Source organism: Panthera uncia, unplaced genomic scaffold (genome assembly GCF_023721935.1).
Source record: "Panthera uncia isolate 11264 unplaced genomic scaffold, Puncia_PCG_1.0 HiC_scaffold_1001, whole genome shotgun sequence".
NCBI lineage: Eukaryota > Metazoa > Chordata > Mammalia > Carnivora > Felidae > Panthera > Panthera uncia.
Genome location: NW_026057592.1, coordinates 1 through 20016, shown reverse-complemented (window position 1 = coordinate 20016; position 20016 = coordinate 1). Strand labels below are relative to the sequence as shown.

General features: G+C 44.3%; 1 protein-coding gene across 1 annotated transcript; it reads right to left on the bottom strand.

The window, feature by feature from the left end:
• Nucleotides 1–465: 465 nt before the first annotated feature.
• Nucleotides 466–19911, bottom strand: LOC125916700 (APOBEC1 complementation factor). The gene is made up of 4 exons (XM_049623006.1): nt 19134–19911; nt 13518–13756; nt 8228–8392; nt 466–1274 (listed from the first exon to the last, which is right to left on the bottom strand). Exons 1-4 carry the CDS (start codon nt 19262–19264, stop codon nt 1168–1170), a joined length of 642 nt encoding a protein of 213 aa, XP_049478963.1. The 5' UTR covers nt 19265–19911; the 3' UTR covers nt 466–1167.
• Between the last annotated feature and the right edge of the window lie 105 nt (nt 19912–20016).

The following is a 20016-nucleotide window of genomic DNA, read 5'->3' as shown; positions in this document are numbered from 1 at the left end:
ATATGAAACTTATTTGGCTGAACTATGAAAGATGTGTGTGTACTTATCTTATATACATATACATATACATATATATACACATACATGTGTATACATACATGTGTATACATATATAAACATATACATATGTATACACATATACATATACACGTATACATATATATACACATATACACATATTTACACACATATATAATATATATATGAAACTTATTTGGCTGAACTATGAAAGATGTGTGTGTACTTATTCCTCTGGTAGACTTTTAGCTTGCTGACAAGTATCTTTGGGTTTTTTTTGTATCCCAGACATTATTCAGCAAGATAAGTGGTCTATAGAAACGTTTTAGTGTTTTTTTAAAATATTTTTAAAATTTTATTTATTTTTGAGAGAGAGAGAGAGAGAGAGAGAGAGAGAGAGAGTGTGAGCAGGGGAGGGAAAGAGAGAGGGGGAGACACAGAATCCAAAGCAGGCTCCAGGTGCTGAGCTGTCAGCACAGAGCCCGACGCGGGGCTTGAACTCACAAACTGCGAGATCATGACCTGAGCTGGAGTCGGACGCTCAACTGGCTGAGCCACCCAGGTGCCCAAAAGGGTTTTAATGTTTTTTGCATTGATAAGTAAATATTATATTGGTTTCTATTTACAAGTCAGGAGAAAGGACTTAGAAACTAGCTTTTCCCTGGACCTTATTCTTGGCAAGGTGAAGAGACCCAAAGCCTTCCAGAGTAGGGAGATCAAAACTCTGAGGGCAGACTGACAGCAGTGACCTTGACATCTTTTCTGGTCATCAGCCTCCAAAATACTGCACTACTGAGGTGATAATCTCTCAAAGTAATGACAGAAAGTTGCACCTGAGAAAAACACCTTGAAATAACCTACGCCAATACTCCAATCCCCCACTTGGGAAGGAAGTTGAGGGGCAGTGACTTGTTCAAATCAGCCCAAATTAGAGACAGGACCGGACACAGGAGCCACATCTCCATGGTGTTTTCTGTCGCTGACTCTTCTGTTCATCTTCAATGGATCGAGACAGTCATGTTAGAGGTAGAGAAAGCCTGAGTGACACAGACTTGCGGGATCGTTCTTTTGAATAAAATTTCCACGCCAAACTTGGGTGGAACTTGTGTGTGTGTGTGTGTGTGTGTGTGTGTGTGCACGCACACTGTCCTATATTACCTTTCCATTTAAAGCTTTCATTGCCTCAACTGCATCCTCTCGACTGCTGAAATGCACAAAAGCATAGTCGCGGATTTTCTTTACCCTCTCCACAGCACCTGTAAACAGAGAGAAAGTAGCCCCATTAGCAACCTTGAGACAACACCGAGAATGGCACATTTTAGCATTTGGCTTCCAAGAGTATTTGATTTTTTTTTCAGACTTACTATTTAGGTTAAGTTCTCCTTGAGAATGTTTGCTATGTCCAGGTTTGCAATTGTACACATTCAGTAGAAGCTTTTGTTTGTAATTTTTTTATATCACCTATATTCTTCCACATTATTATAGATTTGTGTTTTCCACTTCCTAGATTATAAGACCTTTAAGAGTAGAAGCATTATCTTATTTTGTCTCTATATAATGTAAACAATAGTAACTTATACTTGGTAAAATATTTTTTCAATTGTATTGAAGTATTGGTCATCCTATAAATATATATTTAGGCGATTACCTTATAAAATTTTATGGCTTTTCCCGCAGACAAATATTTTATTTCTTTTGATTTATGTAGTACAACTTTAGAATTAGGAGAGACTTTAGCAATGCTTTACTTTAAGCTTTTAGAGATTCACTTGACCTTGGGTGCCTGGGTGGCTCAGTCGGTTAAGTGTCCAACTCTTGGTTTCGGCTCAGATCACGATCTTGCAGTTTGTGGGTTCGAGCCCCGCATCAGGCTTTGTGCTGACAGTGTTGAGCCTGCTTGGGATTCTCTCTCTCTGTCTCTCTCTTCCCTTCCCCCCTTGCTCTCTGTCTCTCAAAATAAATAAACTTAAAAAAATTTAAAAAAAATAAAAATTCACTTGACCTTAATTTATTTTTAACTTAAAGATTAGGAAACTAAGGTTCTAACAAGGAAGGTGAGCTTGTAAGGGTTCACACAGCTAGGAACTGGAACTCAGATCTCTTAACTGCTTCTCTGATAGTCTTTTGATTAAAAAAAAGGTAGTTTCTGAAAGAACATTTGAAAACCAAGATAGTTCTTTCCCTGCTGTTCATAATATCTACATGTTGGAAACAATGTAGATATCCAAGAATTCTCCCTTGAGGAACATCTTTTACAGAAGCACTCCTATATGCAAAAGGATCATATATGAGGATGTTAGCTCTCACTGTTGTGGTAGCAAAAATAAAACAACTTAAAGTCCATTCTCCTGAGAGTGATTAAATCTGGTACATTCATATCAAATGAAATAAGTCTTTAGGGGCGCCTGGGCGGCTCAGTTGGTTAAGCGTCCAGCTCTTGGTTTCGGCTCAGGTCGTGATCCCACAGTTTGCAGGACGGAGCCCGCATCCCACTGTCTGTGCTGACGGTGTGGAGGCTGCTTGGGATTCTCTGTCTCTCCCTTTCTCTCTGCCCCTCCCCCAACCTTCTCTCTCAAACAAATAAAAAAAAAAAAAGAAATGAGTCTTCAAAGAGAAAAGATAGACCTATGTATGCTTACACGGAAAGATTTAAGACCTATTGTGAAATTCAAAAATTTGTAAAATAGTAAGTATAATTTTGTAACATTTATGTTTTCAAAATCCCAACCCATATATATGTACAGAGAAATATGGATACACACACACATACACACACACACACACACACACACACACACACAGAGAAAGAGAGCTGGAAACATAGAGACCAAACTGTTAATACAGGTTATGTAAGGAATGGGGAGAAAATTTGCAGAGAATAAAGGGGACTTTCACATGTTAATTTATATTCTTTGGTATTTTCCAAAGATGTGCAATGTTTATTTCTATTGTTTGTGTAATAAAAAAATAACAAATCGACCTGACCTATTTTAATGTAGACAGACTGCTGCAGATGCTAATGGCAAAAAAATAGAAGTTTCGGGGCGCCTGGGTGGCTCAGTCAGTTAAGCGTGTGACTTCGGCTCAGGCCATGATCTTGCAGTTCGTGAGTTCGAGCCCCGCGTCGGGCTCCGTGCTGACAGCTCGGAGTCTGGAGCCCGCTTCAGAGTCTGTGTCTCCCTCTCTCTGCCCCTTCCCCACTTGCACTCTGTCTCTCAAAAATAAATAAACATTAAAAAAAATTTTAAATAGAAGTTTCACCTAGAGTGAAGGTAAAATGGAAACTTCTTTGACATTAACTTGTTAGTAGTTTAGCGTGACGACTGTCCTCTTTCAGTGACACTCACGTGGGTGTGTCTTGAGAGATGCGGTTTCTTCTCCTCTCCTTAAGTTCCCAGACATCACATGGGATGGGACACTTTCCCAGAGGGGTCCAGAAGAGGACACGAAGGCTCTCCTTTTGTCGCCTCCCTATCAAGGCTCAGTCATCTATCCTATCAGATTCAAGGTCACAAAGACAGTTAGACGTTTTACTCTGCCACGTGGTTCAACGGCTATATGTTATCTTCTTTTGGAACAATGGTAGGGCTGTATTGTCAGGATGATGTAAAACCATCGTGGCCCTCTCTCTTCCCTCTGCATCCAGCACTTGACTTCTTCTGGCAAAGGGTGTAGAGAGCAGAATTTTCCGGCTCGGCGGAGTACGTACATAAAGGCAGTTGAGACCACGAAGCATGGGACACATAATTCCCTGAATTTCCAGCACACTGTCTTCATTCCTCCAGGGTCGGGGAGGGTAATTTTCATGATGTAACCCCATGGCTTGTCCTGGTGACTGAGAAGTCAAAGGTGGGCCGATAAGGACTTGTGTCTTTCCAGTCTTTGCTCTGTGCATTCTCCAGTGCTGTCCTTCATCTGGGCTCCACTAGACTGGTAGCCCCCCGAGAACAAGATCTCCTTTGGGGCCATCTCGGTACTGTCTTCACCTAGGTCCTACCTCCTCCCTCGTGTACAGAGGCTGCTCTATAAATAGACATGGGACGAATGAATATTACCAGTCAATTTGCACGCCAACTTCCATCGTTCATATTAGTTAGGTGGCATTTCAGATGGCAATGGATCTAAATGTCCTCAAATTCTGTTCGTAGACAAGGAAACAGACTGGCATTTTTGAGCAATACTGTTCAGCTACACCTGATTTTGGAAATGTTACTGTATGAAAATGTAGCCCCATGAAACAAATTTGAGCGTGTGAGCTTGGTTTTCTCTACAATGGTATTGACCACCTGGCTTATTATCGTATGCCCCTTCTTTAGTGTAGAGGAGTTTGTTTACTGATTGATCATCATCTGGCAGAGGGTGGAGGAAAACAAAATGCCCGTGGTCATCATCAGCACTGGTGAAAAGACTCTGAAGTCCTAATACAGGGAATTAGAAAAATAGTACTCTGAAGAGCAGCACATTGAGTACCTGAAGAGAAACACACCTGGGATCCCAAGGAAGATTATCAGAGGGGTGTGGTTCTCCAAGTGTGGTCTTCTGACCAGCAAGTATCAGCATGGGTCCACCCTGGACCCATAACTCAGAAACCATGGGGCAGAGGAGTGGGGATGGGGTGAGGTGGCCAGCAGTCTGTTTTCACAAGTCCCTCCTGTGGATTCTGACACTAAACTGTTTTAGAGAAATCAGATTTTGTAGAATGACTATAATTGGAATTTCCGTGCATACCCTTAGGCTACGCTGGGGAAGAACATACATTTTCAGCCCCAGTTCCTGTTCTGATTGTCATTGATCTCTCTGAGTGGCAGTACAATATTTCCAGGCTAATCAGGGTTAAAACAAGACGGTCGAATATTTGCCAGGAATATTCGAGCTTGTCCGAGGGACCCAAACTTTAAATAGCATTTTTAAAGCGTTATTTTCCTGTTTCTTCCCATACATTTTCCGAGAGAAGTATAAACACACCCTTTCCACTGGAAAATAAACCAGTTCAGCTCTGACTTTTTATTCCTAATACAGCAGATGTCTGCTAGTTATCCATCCCGTATAATTCATATTCTCTTATGGAGTGCCAAGAAGCCGCCACACATCATTATAGAGCCCTGAGTTGTGCCATCAGAGGGAGAGAGGTGGAAAGGGAGAGAGCGCTAGCATTTATTATCTTCATTATAACTAGTAGGACAAAAAAGCAAACAAAAAAAGGTCGTGTTTTAATTAGATAAAAAAATACCATGTACAGCTATCATCACTGTCCATTTCTAGAACCGTCTTATGAACCCCGACTGAAACGCTGTGTCTATGAAATAGTTATTTCTGAATCCTTTGTCCCCTGTCCCTGGGTAACCACCATTCTGCACTCTGTCTCTACGAATGTGACGACTTTAGGTACCTCATATAACTGGCATCAGACGGCGTACATCCTTTTGACTGTCTTGTTTCACTGGGATAAGGTCTCCGAGGTTCATTCAAGTTGCGCGTTTCAACACTCCCGTATGGTTTAGGTCTGAGTGTTGTTCCGCTGCTGGTAATCGTATGTTCGTTAGTACCCAGCGTGTAGTTTTCCACAGAGGCAGCACCAGTTTTGTATTTCCAGCTACAGGGCACATGGTTCTAATTGCCCCACAAACTCCCCGACGTTTCTGTGTCTTCTTCTTGTTGTTCGATTACTACTGCTACTCTTGCTATCTTGGGAGGCAGGAAATGGCTTTGGATTACATTTTCCCGGTGCATAGCGAGGGATGTTGAGCATCTTTTAATGGGCTTATGGGCTATGTGTATGTGGTAATTGGACAATAGCGTTTTGTGGACAAATATATAGTTGAAGTTTTACTTGTTTTAATTTTTAGCTGTTGACTTATCGGCGCACTTGATATACTTGGGATGTCGATCCTTTATTGGCTATATTGTTTGCAGGTGTCTTCTCTTATTCTGTGGGTTGCTTTTGCAGTGTTGAAAGTGTCCCTTGATGTACTTTTTAATTTGTATATAGTTCATTTAATCTATTTTTCTTTGTCGCCTCTACTTTTAATACCATCCAAGAATTTATTGCCAAATCCAATGTCCATGAAGCTTTGCTCTGGATGTTCCTCTAGTGTTTTTATACTAGCTTTGTTTTGATCAGTCTCTGATCCCTTTTGATTTAACTTTATACCTCATATCAATCCAGTTCAACTGTGTTATTTGCATGTGGACGTGCCATTCTCTCAATACAATTTATTGAAAAGATTGGGAAAAAAAGTATTGAATAAAAATAAGAAGGTCGGAAGTCAACACAAAGCGGGAGCAGCATCTACACACGCACGTCTCATTCCTCTGCCCACAAATGCGTCAACTTTCGTATCTCAGCTCACGCTTTACTCCTCTTAAACACGAATCTCTCTGTGCCACAAGGGCGGGCCGTCATTGCTGTTATTCTTCTGGAGTATCTTGAACTCCTCCCACACACACCTCACACCTGTTCACTCCTCCCACAGTGCCTGGCACATAGGAGCTACTGAAGTAATGACAGTTGAATGAATGAGTGAATGAATGCAGTAAGGATGGGGCATGGAGGTCACAGAGTTGCGAAGAACATGGTCTTGGCCAGACCTGGACTCTAATCTGGGATTTGCCCCTTGCTAGTTGTATGACCCTGAGCATGCTACTTAACAGCTCTGGGTTCTGGTTTTCTCATTTTTACGATGGGATTGACAGAGTAACCTATATCCTGGAGTCATGGTGCCAAATAAATGACACGTGCTGGGAAAGTGCCCGTGGCAATGCCTGGAGCATAAGTGAGCAGTCAGTAGCCAACCACTTGCAGTCTCTATGTTAGTAATGGACTCACAGCTGGTGGTATGGGGCCACACCATTATACTAGATTGGCAGGAAGTTGGCAGAATTCCCGAAGGCTGGCAAACGAAGAATCTGGTGAATCTTTCAAAAGCGAGAAGTGGCATCCTTACTAATTATCTTCAGAACAAATCATCAGCTTATTCTATTACACCTGACATGGCACCCAAAGTTGGCAACAGGAACACACGAGGGGAACATTCCCCAGCCGACTTAACATGATGGCACCATGGCTCATGCTTATCAACAAAGTAGAGAATTACTACCTGGAGACAGAAACATTTTAATTTATGGAAAGGTGTTCCCACAGTGATAAACTTAGCCAGAGCATGTCCCAAAACATGCTAATTCCACAAGATGATTAGCCAAAAAAACGAGATCTGTACTCCAAAAATTTGGGAAATGAGGCATCCTATATCTCTTCTTTTGGATACTTTCAAAGCATATTAGAAGGTTAAGGACTCTGATAAGTCCCACAATGAAAAAAAAATCTGTTTTATGTTGGTGAAGTTGTTGTTTACAAATTTATTTGACCATGGGTCTCTTTTATCAGTAGCATCTACTAACAGTCCATAGAATTAATGTTCCACAGAGCTGGCTTTGGGAAATGATTATTTGGACATTGTTTGGTGAGATGTTTTACTGTCTCACTGTTATAGTTCCCATATGAGAAAAAAGTGATAAGGACTGAATCTCATGGTTCAGTTCCTTCCTCCTCCTCTTCACCCAAATGCGTCTCCTAGAATTAATTCTTACCTCCCTCCTTATGTACCTAAAGTCACAATCATGTTGCATTAGACCAGTGGTCCTCCACTGGGGGCAATTTTTCCCTCCAGGGTACATGTCTGGAGACATTTTTGATTATTACATCTTGCGACTGGCATCTAGTGGATAGAGGTGTGGGATGCTGTTAAAATTCCTATAATGTGCAGGACAGAGTCCCATGACCAAGAATTATATGGCCTAAACCATCAAGAGTACTGAGGCCAAGAAGCCCTGCCTCAGATCCAGAGTTATGGCCATGCATTCATCAACACGGTCAATATTTAGTGAGTGTCTACTATGACCTGGCACAGAGATAAGGGCTGAGGAGACAATAGAAGCTAAAAAACTCTCTTGGAATTTATAGTTTAGTGAAGGCAATGTGTGTTAATTAAGGAATCACACAGATAATTGTAAAATTATAATGTTGATCAATGTTATGGACCACATGTCCCTATTTTCTGATCCAAGGTTGAAATATGGTGTTTGTAGTCCTCATGCAGTTATGAGAGTGCCACACGAAGCCTGCCCTGTTTAAAGTTATGGGAAGTCATCTCAAGCCTAAGTGTTTTCAGAGCACATTTCAAAAACAGTCATCTTGTATGGTATGTCCCACCTGGTTTAATATTGTTGAATTCTTTCTCAATCATCTCTTCAGAAGTAGACAGCATCAGGTTTCTCACATACAGGATTTTCACCGAAGACATTGTGTCTTCGTCAACTTCTACTTCTGGTTCTGCCCAGTCTACTGCGATAGGATGTCCCCATAACTGAATTCTTCCTGTTCAAAAGGATCACAGGTATGATTAGTTATATAGAAGCCAGGACAATGCCATCTCGGTTCACTGAGATGGCCTTTTAACTTCAGCGGATGCTTATGGTCTTGACTGAGCATGAAGACAAATATTAAAAGAGGTGGATACTGATTTCAAGAAACATTCCAAATAAATGGAAGAGCTGACTAGAAGGGACTTCTGTGTGACAGATGGTTTATGGTAATAATTGCATACAAAGGGAACCGGGATGTGGTTTGAAATGGGGCAGAAATGAGGCCACGATGGGCAGGTTTGGGTCTTTGAACAGCTCTCACGGGGAAGTAAGTCTTTGAAAGTGAGATGGCAGAAGGAGAGAAGGGAAACAATGGATTTAGGGCTTGGACATAGAGTCTGACTTCATGAAGCATTAAGGTCATTAGGGAGTATGTCTGCTGCTTCTAGAATCTGCGTGACCAGGTGCCACCACCGAGCAGTCTAAAAACCCGTGGTGTGTGGGCAGGAGTGAGCAGGGTTCAGGCAACCCTGGTTTGTTCTCTGTCCCTTATGCTTGGTCAGGGCTCCAATCAGCTGTGTTCATGCCTAGTTCTCTGGCTGCACATGGGCAACTTGGGAATTGGCAGAAACATTCTTGATCCCGATTGAGAAGACAAAGAGTAATGGAAGGGTCTATGATGAGAAACCGAACTCTTTTTAAAGGGGTAGTTGTTCCCCATGGCTACGTATATTTTTGTATTTCTACAGTTGCAATTTATTGAGTGTCTTGCACTATATACTGTGTTTTCCATATGCTACCTTGGTTCCCGCTCACAGTAACTCTCTGGGGGAGGGGAGTGACTGTCTCGATTTTACGGAAGAGGAAATGAGCTTTAGAGGGATGAGTAACTTGCCCAGACCCACTTCACTTCTCATGGCTCCTTTGTGTTTTGGGACTACCCAGCCCTGGACCCCTACACAGGGCAGAGCCCAGCTGAAGTGATGGGGGGTCAACTCAACTTCTAAATTTGATTGGAAGTCTTGTGTGTTTTTTATTAGTTGTTTTGGAACAAGCTACAGCCTGGAAGCAATAAAAAGCTTGAGAGAACACAATCAGAAATTCTCAGTGTTGGTAAGGGTTCAGTTGTTCAAGTATTATTCCACATGGGAGGCAATCATTTTCAATCAAAAGGCATCTTTTTATTCTTTGGAAAGCAGTTAGTGAAACCATCTGTTGCACTGACTCCCTGAAACCCGAACAAAAAAGAGGCACGTTTACATGAGTTAGCTAATCCCAGAGGGGCTGGTTCTTGTGGGACCCCAGTGGCTAGCTACCTGCCCCGCATCCCAGGGGATAGTTTTCTTCATCCCTCTCTTCCCTCTTCTTCCCTCTGCTCCATTCTATTCCTTCCCCTTCCTTTTCCTTTCACTCCTTTTGCTTTGTTTTCCTTCCCTTTCTTTTCTGTGCTTTACATAGTCCTTGCTGACTGTCCTAGCCCAAGATCCCCAAGATGCCTCTGGTTTCTGTAGCTGAGGGCTTCTCAGCGTTGGCCTCAGAGCTTTGAGAAATACCCAACCTGAGTCTCACTCATTGTTGAGCTGGACCCAATTCCTTTCCACTTGCAACACTGGACTGTTAAGTTTTCAGAATTGTGTGAGCCAGTGGATGCCATCTTGGTAGTTTGAAATCAGCCACAGAGGGACTGTTAATACCATGGGAATCTACACATACTACAAGGCAGGACTTTGGATTTTCTCTGGGAGTTGCCTGTTAAAGATTGACCAGCTCAGGGGCTCCTGGGTGGCTCAGTTGGTTGAGCATCTGACTCTTGATTTCAGCTTGGGTCATGATTTCATGATTTGTGAGATCAAGCCCCGCATTGGCTTCCACCCTGTTAGTGCTATTAGCTTGGGACTCTCTCTCTCCCTCTCTCTCTCTCTCTCTCTCTCTCTCTCTGCCCCTCCTCTGCTTGCACTCTCTCTCTCTCTCAAAATAAATAAACCGAAGTTAAAAAAAAAAAGATTGACCAGCTCATCACTGACCCCAGGACTCTTCTTCCCAAATTTGATATGAGTGGTCCGGGTTTCAGGATTCTTAAAATCATCTCAGTTAATTCAGCCAAAGTTGAGAACACTGCTCTAGCCTTCCTGGCCTGGAACCACAGTCTGCCTTCAGCCGGCCTGAAAATCTGCAGAAGGCTGAAGTGGACAGAAATGAGAGGAGGTACGGTAAGCAGTGATCTCAAACATCCCCCTGAAAGTCAGTGTTGCAGGGGGATTTGGAAACATGGCCTCTGAAGCCAGACAAGTTCGAATATCAGATCGCCATCCTGGCTAGGACACCACCTTCCTAACCATCAATCTCCTCATTGATAAAATTGGGATAATAAAAGTCACTACCCAGTGCTGTTGCAAAAATAAAAGATGATACACCTAAGGGACTTTTTTATTTGGTCTCTTTTCTTGTGTGTCTAGTTTTCTCCGAGTGTGCACTCTTTGAGTGCAATAGTTAGGCTTGATTTTTTTTTTTTAAGAATTTCCTTTGGAAGAGAGCAAAGCACATTGTAGAGTTTTAGTAAATGCTCCCATGCTGAGTGGTCCCCACGTGTACTTGTTGACCTCCCATGCAGGTGATGGCCAGAACCCTTAGTTGGAGGATTTAGCCGTGGATCGCAAAACTAGCTCCACTACAAGATCATCTGGAAAACTGAAAACACCAGTGTCCCAGAGAAGCAGATTCAGCTGAGGAGAGATTGATTTGGTTTCTGGTACTGTTTAAAAGTGTCCTCAGGTTATTCAGATCTGCGGCCCGTGAGAGACAGTCATTGACTTAGATTGCAGGTTCTCAGACTCATGGTCTCAGAAGCATAGCATCTTGGGAACTTGTTACGAAGGCAAATTGGCAGACGCCATACCTGACCTTCTGACTCCGGAACCCTGGAGGTGGGGCCTGGCTAGCTGCACTTTGACAAACCCTCCAGGTGGTCCCCGTGCAGGCTGACACTAGGGCTTTCTTCAGAGTATCCTTTGAATGTTCTGTTGGCCTCTCAGTTGGATGCAATGACTTTGTTCGACACACGCCTCTGCAAACATGCAACGTCCAGAGAGGGCTGCCGCTGTTACCTGGGAAGGTAGGTGGCTGGGAGGCAATACATTGTGTTCGACAACAATTTTCTGTCTGTCTCCAAGTCTGGATCAACGAAGAAGGAAAAGCTTCTTGCGGTCCTTGCTTATCACGTTTAGTAAAGATCTCCTTCTTTCAGAGTAGGCCCTCCAGAGGACGGTCAGTGACTGAAATCCTCTGTTGTTGACTGTATGGTGAGGTAATAGGTAGAGTGTCCAAAGGGGCAGTAGATTGCGCAGGTAGAGAGAAGCACTTTCATGGGCCGATATGCTCTTTTCTTTGAAGACAGGAAGTTGAGGGGATATTCTAGTTCTTTAGGAACACTGGCCCCTGAAAACTATCTTTCTCCCATTTTGGACCATCTTTCACTGCTGTGCTCCCCAACCCCCTTGGGACAGAGTGGCACCATTCAGTCTCTCCACACATAGAGATCAAATTCCTACTGTTGACAAGAATTGTAGAAAAGATGATCTGATATTTGGAAACAGTGACCTGAGGGTAATGTTCAGGATGGAGTAGGCAGATGGTGGGGTACGTCCAGAGAAGAACAGAGTGGGAAGAATAATCTCGAGTGTTTTAAAACAGTCTATGTTTGGGAATAAATGTTTTGAGACTCTACGGGTGGTCTGAGGTCAGTATGGATACAAGGAACTTTTTCGTGGCAGAACTGTTGAACAGAGAAGAGTTGAAGAAGACACCAGAGATGAAGTTCAGGTCACCAAAAGGCTAAGGGTGCCTCATGAGGAGGGCCCGTGATTCTCTGTGCCTGGGTGGCCCAGGTCTGACCATCGGGTGGTGACGGAGTAGTGAAAGGAAGCATCGACATTAAAAATGCCCAGCTCTCTAAAGGACTCAGCAAATTTGGGGGCTGTTTCCTATCTTTTCCCTTATAAGCTGCCTCCATGAAAATATGGATAAAAAGTCTTCCCCAAGATCAGAAGCCGTCTTCCAATTTTGCAAACTTCTAGAGGGTGAATGCTCTCATTGAGTTAACACTTGTTTATGTTCTGAAGTATAGTTGATACACATGTTACCCTAGTGCCAGGGGCAAAACATAGTGACCGGACAACTCTACATGTTGACGTTGCGCTCACCACAAGTGTCGCTATCACGGCCCCATACAATACCATTGACTACAATGTTGTTACAGTACCATTGACTACATTCCGACTCTGTACCTTCCATCCCTGTGACTTCATCATGGCTTTTTTGTAAGGATGTGTATGTGGACAATGTAAATCTAGGTGGTGGTTGTTTTGTCTTTAATTCTCATGGCTTTTCCATGGTGTTCAAGAGAAGAGTTGATTCCAATGTGTCCACTCTGGCATTCTTGAAATCCTCTCATTTTAGTATCGATTCCTCTTAATACCTTACTTTGTGTAAATTTTGGTGACTATTTTAGAATGAGCAGAGGACTTTCAACAATTTACCCTAAGCTGATCTGACTGAGGGAGGGCCTTGTTGGAGTCTTTTAATCTCTGGAATTGGTGGCTGTTGCCCAAACAGGACCCACCCTGTGGTTGTAGCACCTACTAGCTACATTTCTGTGGAGGGCTGTTATTTCTACCCCGCCCCCCAGCCCCACATTAGATACTGAGGAGTCACGGTATGAGTTCATGTCACTTAATTGCCATCAGGCTAATGTGTCGCTTGCAGGCTTATTCTACATTGTAATGGACAACCTCCTCCATTTCTAGTAAGCCTGACAACAGCATCTGTATAGAAAAATAATGTATATATTCACTTTTGAGAAGATTCCTCACTTTAACACCTTGTTACAGGGCTGCTGCAGCTCCTAGGTCTGGAAGTCCCCAGGGCAAGTACATTAGACTAAGGGCATGTTTTCCAGAACCCATTCTGTGAAAACTTCAGGGAGCTTAGTCTACGGTAACATAGATAAGAAGGGGAAGGGAGTTAGGATAGCGCAGAAGCAAAGCTCCAGAGCAAGCAAACCACACCCAGCAGGTACCTCCTCCTCTGCAGCAGCCTGAGGCAGAGCGGAGGAACCTTCTCTTTGGGGAGGGGATGCCAACCTGGCAGCAGCTTCCTTCGGGCCATGGCAGCTGTCCGATGACTCTCGTACTCCACGAAGGCAAAGCCCCGGTTTCTGGTTTTATCTGCGGCGCTCGGGTAGACAATGACATCGACGACTCCCTCGGTGACCTTTTTCATCTCCGCTAAGATCTCTTCTCGCTTTTTGGTCTTGGGGATCCCCCCGACAAACAACCGGCAGTTGTCCACACTGGCGCACACCCCTAAGAGACGCCCGTTTCTGCAAAAACAATGAATGAATGAATGAATGAATGGCATTCTGCTTGGCAAGAATCCTGTGTGATTGAGGTTTAAGAAGTTGAAGACACGAGGGGCCCCTGGGTGGCTCAGTTGGTTAAGCATCCGACTTCGGCTCAGGTCATGATCTCACAATTTGTGGGTTTAAGCCCCATGTTGGGCTCTGTGCTGACAGCTCAGAGCCTGGAGCCTGTGTCGGATTCTGTGTCTCCCATTCTCTCTCTCTCTCTGCCCTTCTCCTGCTCATGCTCTCTCAAAAATAAATAAATGTTAAAAAAATTTTTTTAAAATATAAATAGCTCTTTAAAAGCTAAGTCCACCTTGGGGTGCCTGGGTGGCTTAGTCGGTTGAGTGTCCAACTTCGGCTCAGGTCATGATCTCCCAGTCTGTGAGTTGGAGCCCTGCGTTGGGCTCTGTGCTGACGGCTCGGGGCCTGGAGACTGCTTCCGATTCTGTGTCTCCCTCTCTCTCTTCCCTTCCCCCATTTGTGCTCGCTCTCTCTCTCCCTCTCTCAAAAATAAATAATCATTCAAATTTTTTCCAAAAAAAAAAAAAAAAAAGAAGTTGAAGACACGTGACTGTGAACCTGCTAAGTCCTGCAGATGTGACATGTTTGGTCTTCATAGTGTTTTCTCACCACCCAGGATAATTCCCGATACTGGGGCTGCTGCACCTTGGCCCACGTTGCTCACACTGCCTGCCTGGGTGGGGACGGTCATGAAATTGCAAACCTGGGCTGCTCCCTGTCCTCGCCAGCCCAACAGGGAAGCTATTCTGACATGCTTTAGAAATTTTCACATAGCATCTTACTTGGCCTACGCTAAACCTGTGATATGGGCAGAACAGGTGCTGTTTCCATTTTCCAGATGAAAAACTCGAGGCTCCAAGAAATTAAGTGGTTTGCTTAAGATGGTAGAGATCTTAAGGGAGGAAATTGGCCTCCGGACTCTCCGTTCAGTTCCTGTTTCTTCTCTATGGTGTTGCTGATTAGCAAGTTAATGTTCATCTCCACCGGCAGAGTGCAGATTAAGCTTTTCTGGGGGGACATTTGGGGAAATGTGTCAGAAATCTTTTGTATATGATTTGGGGGCACATAGTGCCCCTTCTGGGAGTGTCTTTAGGGAAGAGTTGAACACCAACATTTTTGTGTAAGGATATTCACTGCTATTACTTAAAATAGTCCCCAGATTAGAAATAATCAAAATATCCCAGCATCCAGGACCGGTGTAAGGCCTCTTGGCTGAGACGATATCGAATCTGAGGTTGGACGTTTCCTCCTTGTGCACCATAACAGGCTTGTCACCCTGGGTTCTTCCTCACTAAATCCTAATGACCACCGTTAGGCTGTCTAAAAATGCCTCTTCATCTTTCTAAATGTCCCTTTGGGTGAATGCTTCTGCTCCTGGCTGAGAATCACTGGTGAACAAGAGACGGGCATTTATACCGTAGAATGCTCGAAAGTCATTATGGGTAGTAATGTAGAAGGGTATTTATTGGTTAAAAAAACGGCTCACAATATGCTGCTGGCTTCAAAATAGATGGCAAAATACATGTATGAGGAGACCATTTTGATGGACACGGTGCTGAAAACCTAGGAAGGCAATAAAGAGCCAACATAGTGATTATCTCGGGGCAACGGGGTTATGGAGGAATGGTTTGCACGTTAATGTTTTTTTTTTTTTAATTTTGGCTTTTGCTATTTGTTGTATATCAGGCTGTGTGACTTTTCTAATAACAGGAAGTTATTAAAAATGGGTAAAGTTCCTTTAACAGAAATGACTTGTGTGTCATGAGCAGAGGTGCTCAGCTGGGTGAGCAGGGGGGTTGCTCTGCTCTCTGGGAGCTGGTGGTGTTGAGTCCTGTGCAGGTGCTGTCACCGGGATGGGGGCCCTGTCCCGCTGTCCTCCATGCTTTGCTGAAGAGCTGGGGACCCAGTATCAGAGGTGTGACAGGTCCATTACAGTCTGGTGGACATTGCCCCAGGAATGTGGTTTTTCCCGGGGGTGGTGGGGGGGGAGGGAAGGGTAGATAAAGTAATCTTTGGGATTTTTGTTTTTGTTTCACTTGCTTACCTTCAACCCCCCTCTATTCCAAGATACTATTTCTTTAGAAAGTCTCTTCTTTTTGAGGGAGGGCCAGTCAGGTGTCAGTGGCCAGCAGGTGGAGCCTGGAGCCTCCGTGTCCTAGTTTTAAATCTGTGTGGTTTGTCCTGCACTTTCCCAGAGCTGCTTGGAGATGAAAAGCCACCTCTCACAAGCTGAGGGCACGGCTTTCATGTCTCTAGAAGCCAGGCATGAGACAAATCTCCGTGAATATTTGCTGAGGAGGAGGATGATATGACAATTGTGTGTCTTTCCCGCATAAAGAACCTTATCGATCCCCTGAGAAAGGGTGGCTAAGAGCCAGTTGAAGTTTATCCTTCTCTGCAAGAAAAGTTCTCTCTCTGGCAGGACTGATCCAAGGCAGAGTGGGAGCAGGTGAGGACGACTCTAGGGTATCTATTCTTCGGCTTCATATTCTATTTATCCCACACCGTGATTTTTAAGTACCTCTGTGCCTTCCCCTTGCTTCTGGAATCCAACCTGAACTTTGACTTTCACCAGCTTTCTCTTTCCCGATGCTTTATAATATTCCTCTTCCTCCTCCCCCTCCTCCTCCCCCTCCTCCATCCCCTCCTCCACCCCCTCCTTCACCCCCTCCTCCTCCCTCTCCTCTCCCTCCTCCTCTCCCTCCTCCTCCTGTCTGCTGTAATCATCAGCAAACACTCATAGAGCATGTGATCTGTGCCAGGCACTGAGCATCGCTGCATGGTCTATTTATGTTTCACGATGCCCCCACGGGGTAAGTATCGTTTTACCTCTTTTATAGTTGAAGGCCCTGAAAGTCACAGAGAATTCTGTTATGGGTCAGGGACTGTAATGGATCGATTGTGTTCATTATTCATAGCCTCTCTCTCTTCCCAAAGCACGGACAGGCCCCAGGGTGTAACAACGTGTTGAGACCCGTGCTGATTCCCTACGTAGCTGAGTCAACATCTGCCTCAACTTCAAAGCTATTTTGGGGATAACTCTTGCTCTTAAGGTGTCTAGGCTCCGTGAAAGACCAAGGAGTGGGGACTCTTCCGATCCCCGGATCCCTGTGGCTGGAATATTTAAAAGTTACATTAAAATAGAGCTTGCTGTGGTCCTGTCCAAAACAGTTCAGGGGTGCATTATTTTCCGCAACAGATGCCGAGAACACGTGAGTAATTATGTGCCAATGGTAAAACTGTCACTGCACGAGGTTCCAGGATTTCTCCGAAGGCACCTGTGTTCTGATCGCCTGGTTCCCATGCCAGACAACCCTCCACATTCCAGACAGAACTCTTTGGGATCCGTGGAGGCATGTGCGGAACTTCCTGGATACCTTCCTCCAAACCCCGGTTCCAGGCTCTGACCTTGGGATGGGGTGGCTGGGCTGTTACAGTTGCCAATCCAGTCAATCTCTCGATGGCTGGAGGGTTTTAAGAAAAATGACCCAGTAATTGATTGATTTTACAGAATTATGAGGATAATACATGACTTATTTGGGGCGTAGAGGAAGGAAGTGAGGGAAAAGATAATTGTAGGAAATCTACTCTCTATTCACGTCTAGGATGACAATAATTTTCAGAGGCAGAGAGGAAATCAATGAAAACTGCATCTTGGAATTGATGAATGTGCTAATATGTAAGAGTTCTGTCATTTATTGACCTATTACCAAGTTCCACACACTGGGGTAAACATTGAAAAATCTTTAGAGCATCCCCACAGTAACACCTGTGAAATGAGGACTCATATCACCACTTTAGGGAGGAGGACATTGAGGCTCGGAGAGGTTATGTCACTTGCCGGCACTCAGGCGAAGCCCGTCTGACCCCAAAGCTATCACTTTTCAACGGTTCCACTAATCTTTCTTCCAGGTGGCCCAGGACTTCCTTTATGAGAGGATTCAGGACAGTTCCCTCTCTATGTGAAGGTGTTAGCACTCCGTTTCGTGATGCTAGTCATATTTCCAGCCGATAAAAGCCAATTATTGATTGCACAGGGCCGATTGTGCCCTGGAACCTTCCACTGGTCCCATGATTTGCAACATCACCTATGTTTGGCTGGCTCTGTGACCTCTGTCCTGACTCTGATATCATGCAGACGATCACCTCTTCAACCGCTCCCCCGAGACGTCTCACGTGAATCTCGAATGTAAATCCACCCCAACTCAGCTCTTCATGTGTCCAGCAGGCTATTCTCTCATTCTTTCCCATCTCAGTGACTCTATCTCATCCACAGATACTGGGACCCACATCTTAGCTTTCTTCCCTGAATTCGAAAATTGCTTGCACTCTCAATCCAATATGGAGCCCGTCTTGTCTGTGCGACCTCCAGAAGGCATCCCAGATTCGGCTTCTCTGAGCACCTGCACTGCCGGCCCCTGTACACCTGCCATCATCTGTCGTCCAAACCTAAATGAGTCTCCCGCTGCAGCTTCCCCCTTTCCATCTTTCCCTCCCTGTTACTTCACCCAACAGCCAGAGTTCTGGTTTAAAAAGCACGGACCTAGTGAAATGTTTTCCCCTTTTTATTAGAATAAAAGCTAAATTTTGAATCGCGGTGTATAAGGCTCTCCAACTGCATCGGCTTCCACTCTCCTGTCTGTTTCCACCTCCTCGGTGCTGTTCTCTAACACACTGAGCTTGTTCCCACTTGGGAAACGTTGCCCTTGGTGTTCTTATTCTCTGGAATCATCTTCCTCCAGGTCTGGCTGTGACGGCTGACTCTTTGCATTCAAGTTGTGTGTACAGTTTTACTTTTCCCGGAGGGCAGGTTCTTAAGGACACCAAGTTAGAGTAGCCATTTCCTTGCAGGTGGCTTTATTTTTTCATTCTTAATTTATCTTTCAAGTGTAGTTGACACACAATGTGACATGGCATTCAAGTGCTATGAAAGCCCAGAGTGCCGTGCTCACCACAAGCATAGCTACCGTCTGTCACCGTAAGACGCCATTACAGTACCATCATACCCTATGCTGTGATCTTCATCCCTGTGACTTATTCACTCCGTGACTGGAAGCCTGTGTCTCCCCCGCCTATCACCCATTTTGTTCAGCTCCCCCAACCCCGGCAACCATCACTTTGCTCTCTGTGTTGGCAGGTCTGTTTCTGCTTTTTGTTTGTTGCGTTTGCTTTCTTAGAGTCCACTTAGGACTGTCCTACTCTTAAACAATCTGTATCCATTTGCTTACAGGGAAAGGTATCCTGATATTTCCAATGTGTTGAACAGTGCCCAGCACATATTTATGCAGATCCATTGTTTGTTTCATTTTCCATCAGGAGAGGCGGGTCTTACCTAATTTCGTAGTTGTTAAGTTGTTTGATGGCGTCCTTGGCTTCTTGTCTATTTGAGAAAGTTACAAATGCATACCCTCGATTGTTGCCATTAAAATCCATCATCATCCGCATTTCATAAATTTTACCCATCTGCAGGGAAAAGAGAGAGAGAGTCCAGTTTGTCTATTTGTCCTTCCAAGTGAAAACACACCCACACAACGTTTTCTGAAGTCTTACCTCTGCTATGTTTGACATTTGCATCCCGTGTGGAACGCTTTGCATAGTTTCATTCTGGGTTCGGATCTGCTATCTGACTCACGGGCAAAGTCAAGTTACATAAAGAAAACGTGTACACATGGCATTTCAGCCTGACTTAACAGAGTATGTTTTCAACGGAGTAAATGGCCTTTCATCATTCAGTTATCTGTGGATCTATCCCCCATCCCAGGGACCTGAAAATGCGTTTGTCCTCAGAAGGACAATGTCTTGACAGATTTGTCCTTGCCCTCTACATTGCCTCTGAAGTTTCCATAGTTTTGTCTTTCTTTTGTCATACTCCACCACTGATGTTTAAAACAAAAACCCGGATGCTCATTTGAAACCTTGCTGAGCTGATTTCTTAGCTGTCTTTCTGCCACCATGATCTCAAGATGTACAGGGAAGATGTGATTTAGAGGACGATCTGGGGATTCCTGTTGTTTTTTTCATCTGTAGGCTGAAGGTCGGTGCTAGTCTTACGTGACTGGTCCAATGTCAGGACCTCCACAGTAGGAGGACACTCACCGTATCCCTCTGGCCTCAGATCTTTTGCTTTGCCTATAAACTATTCCTTCTTGCTACCACAAATCTTCTCCAGCAAGCCAGGCTCAGTAATTTATTATTGCTGGCCGCTGTACGATGAG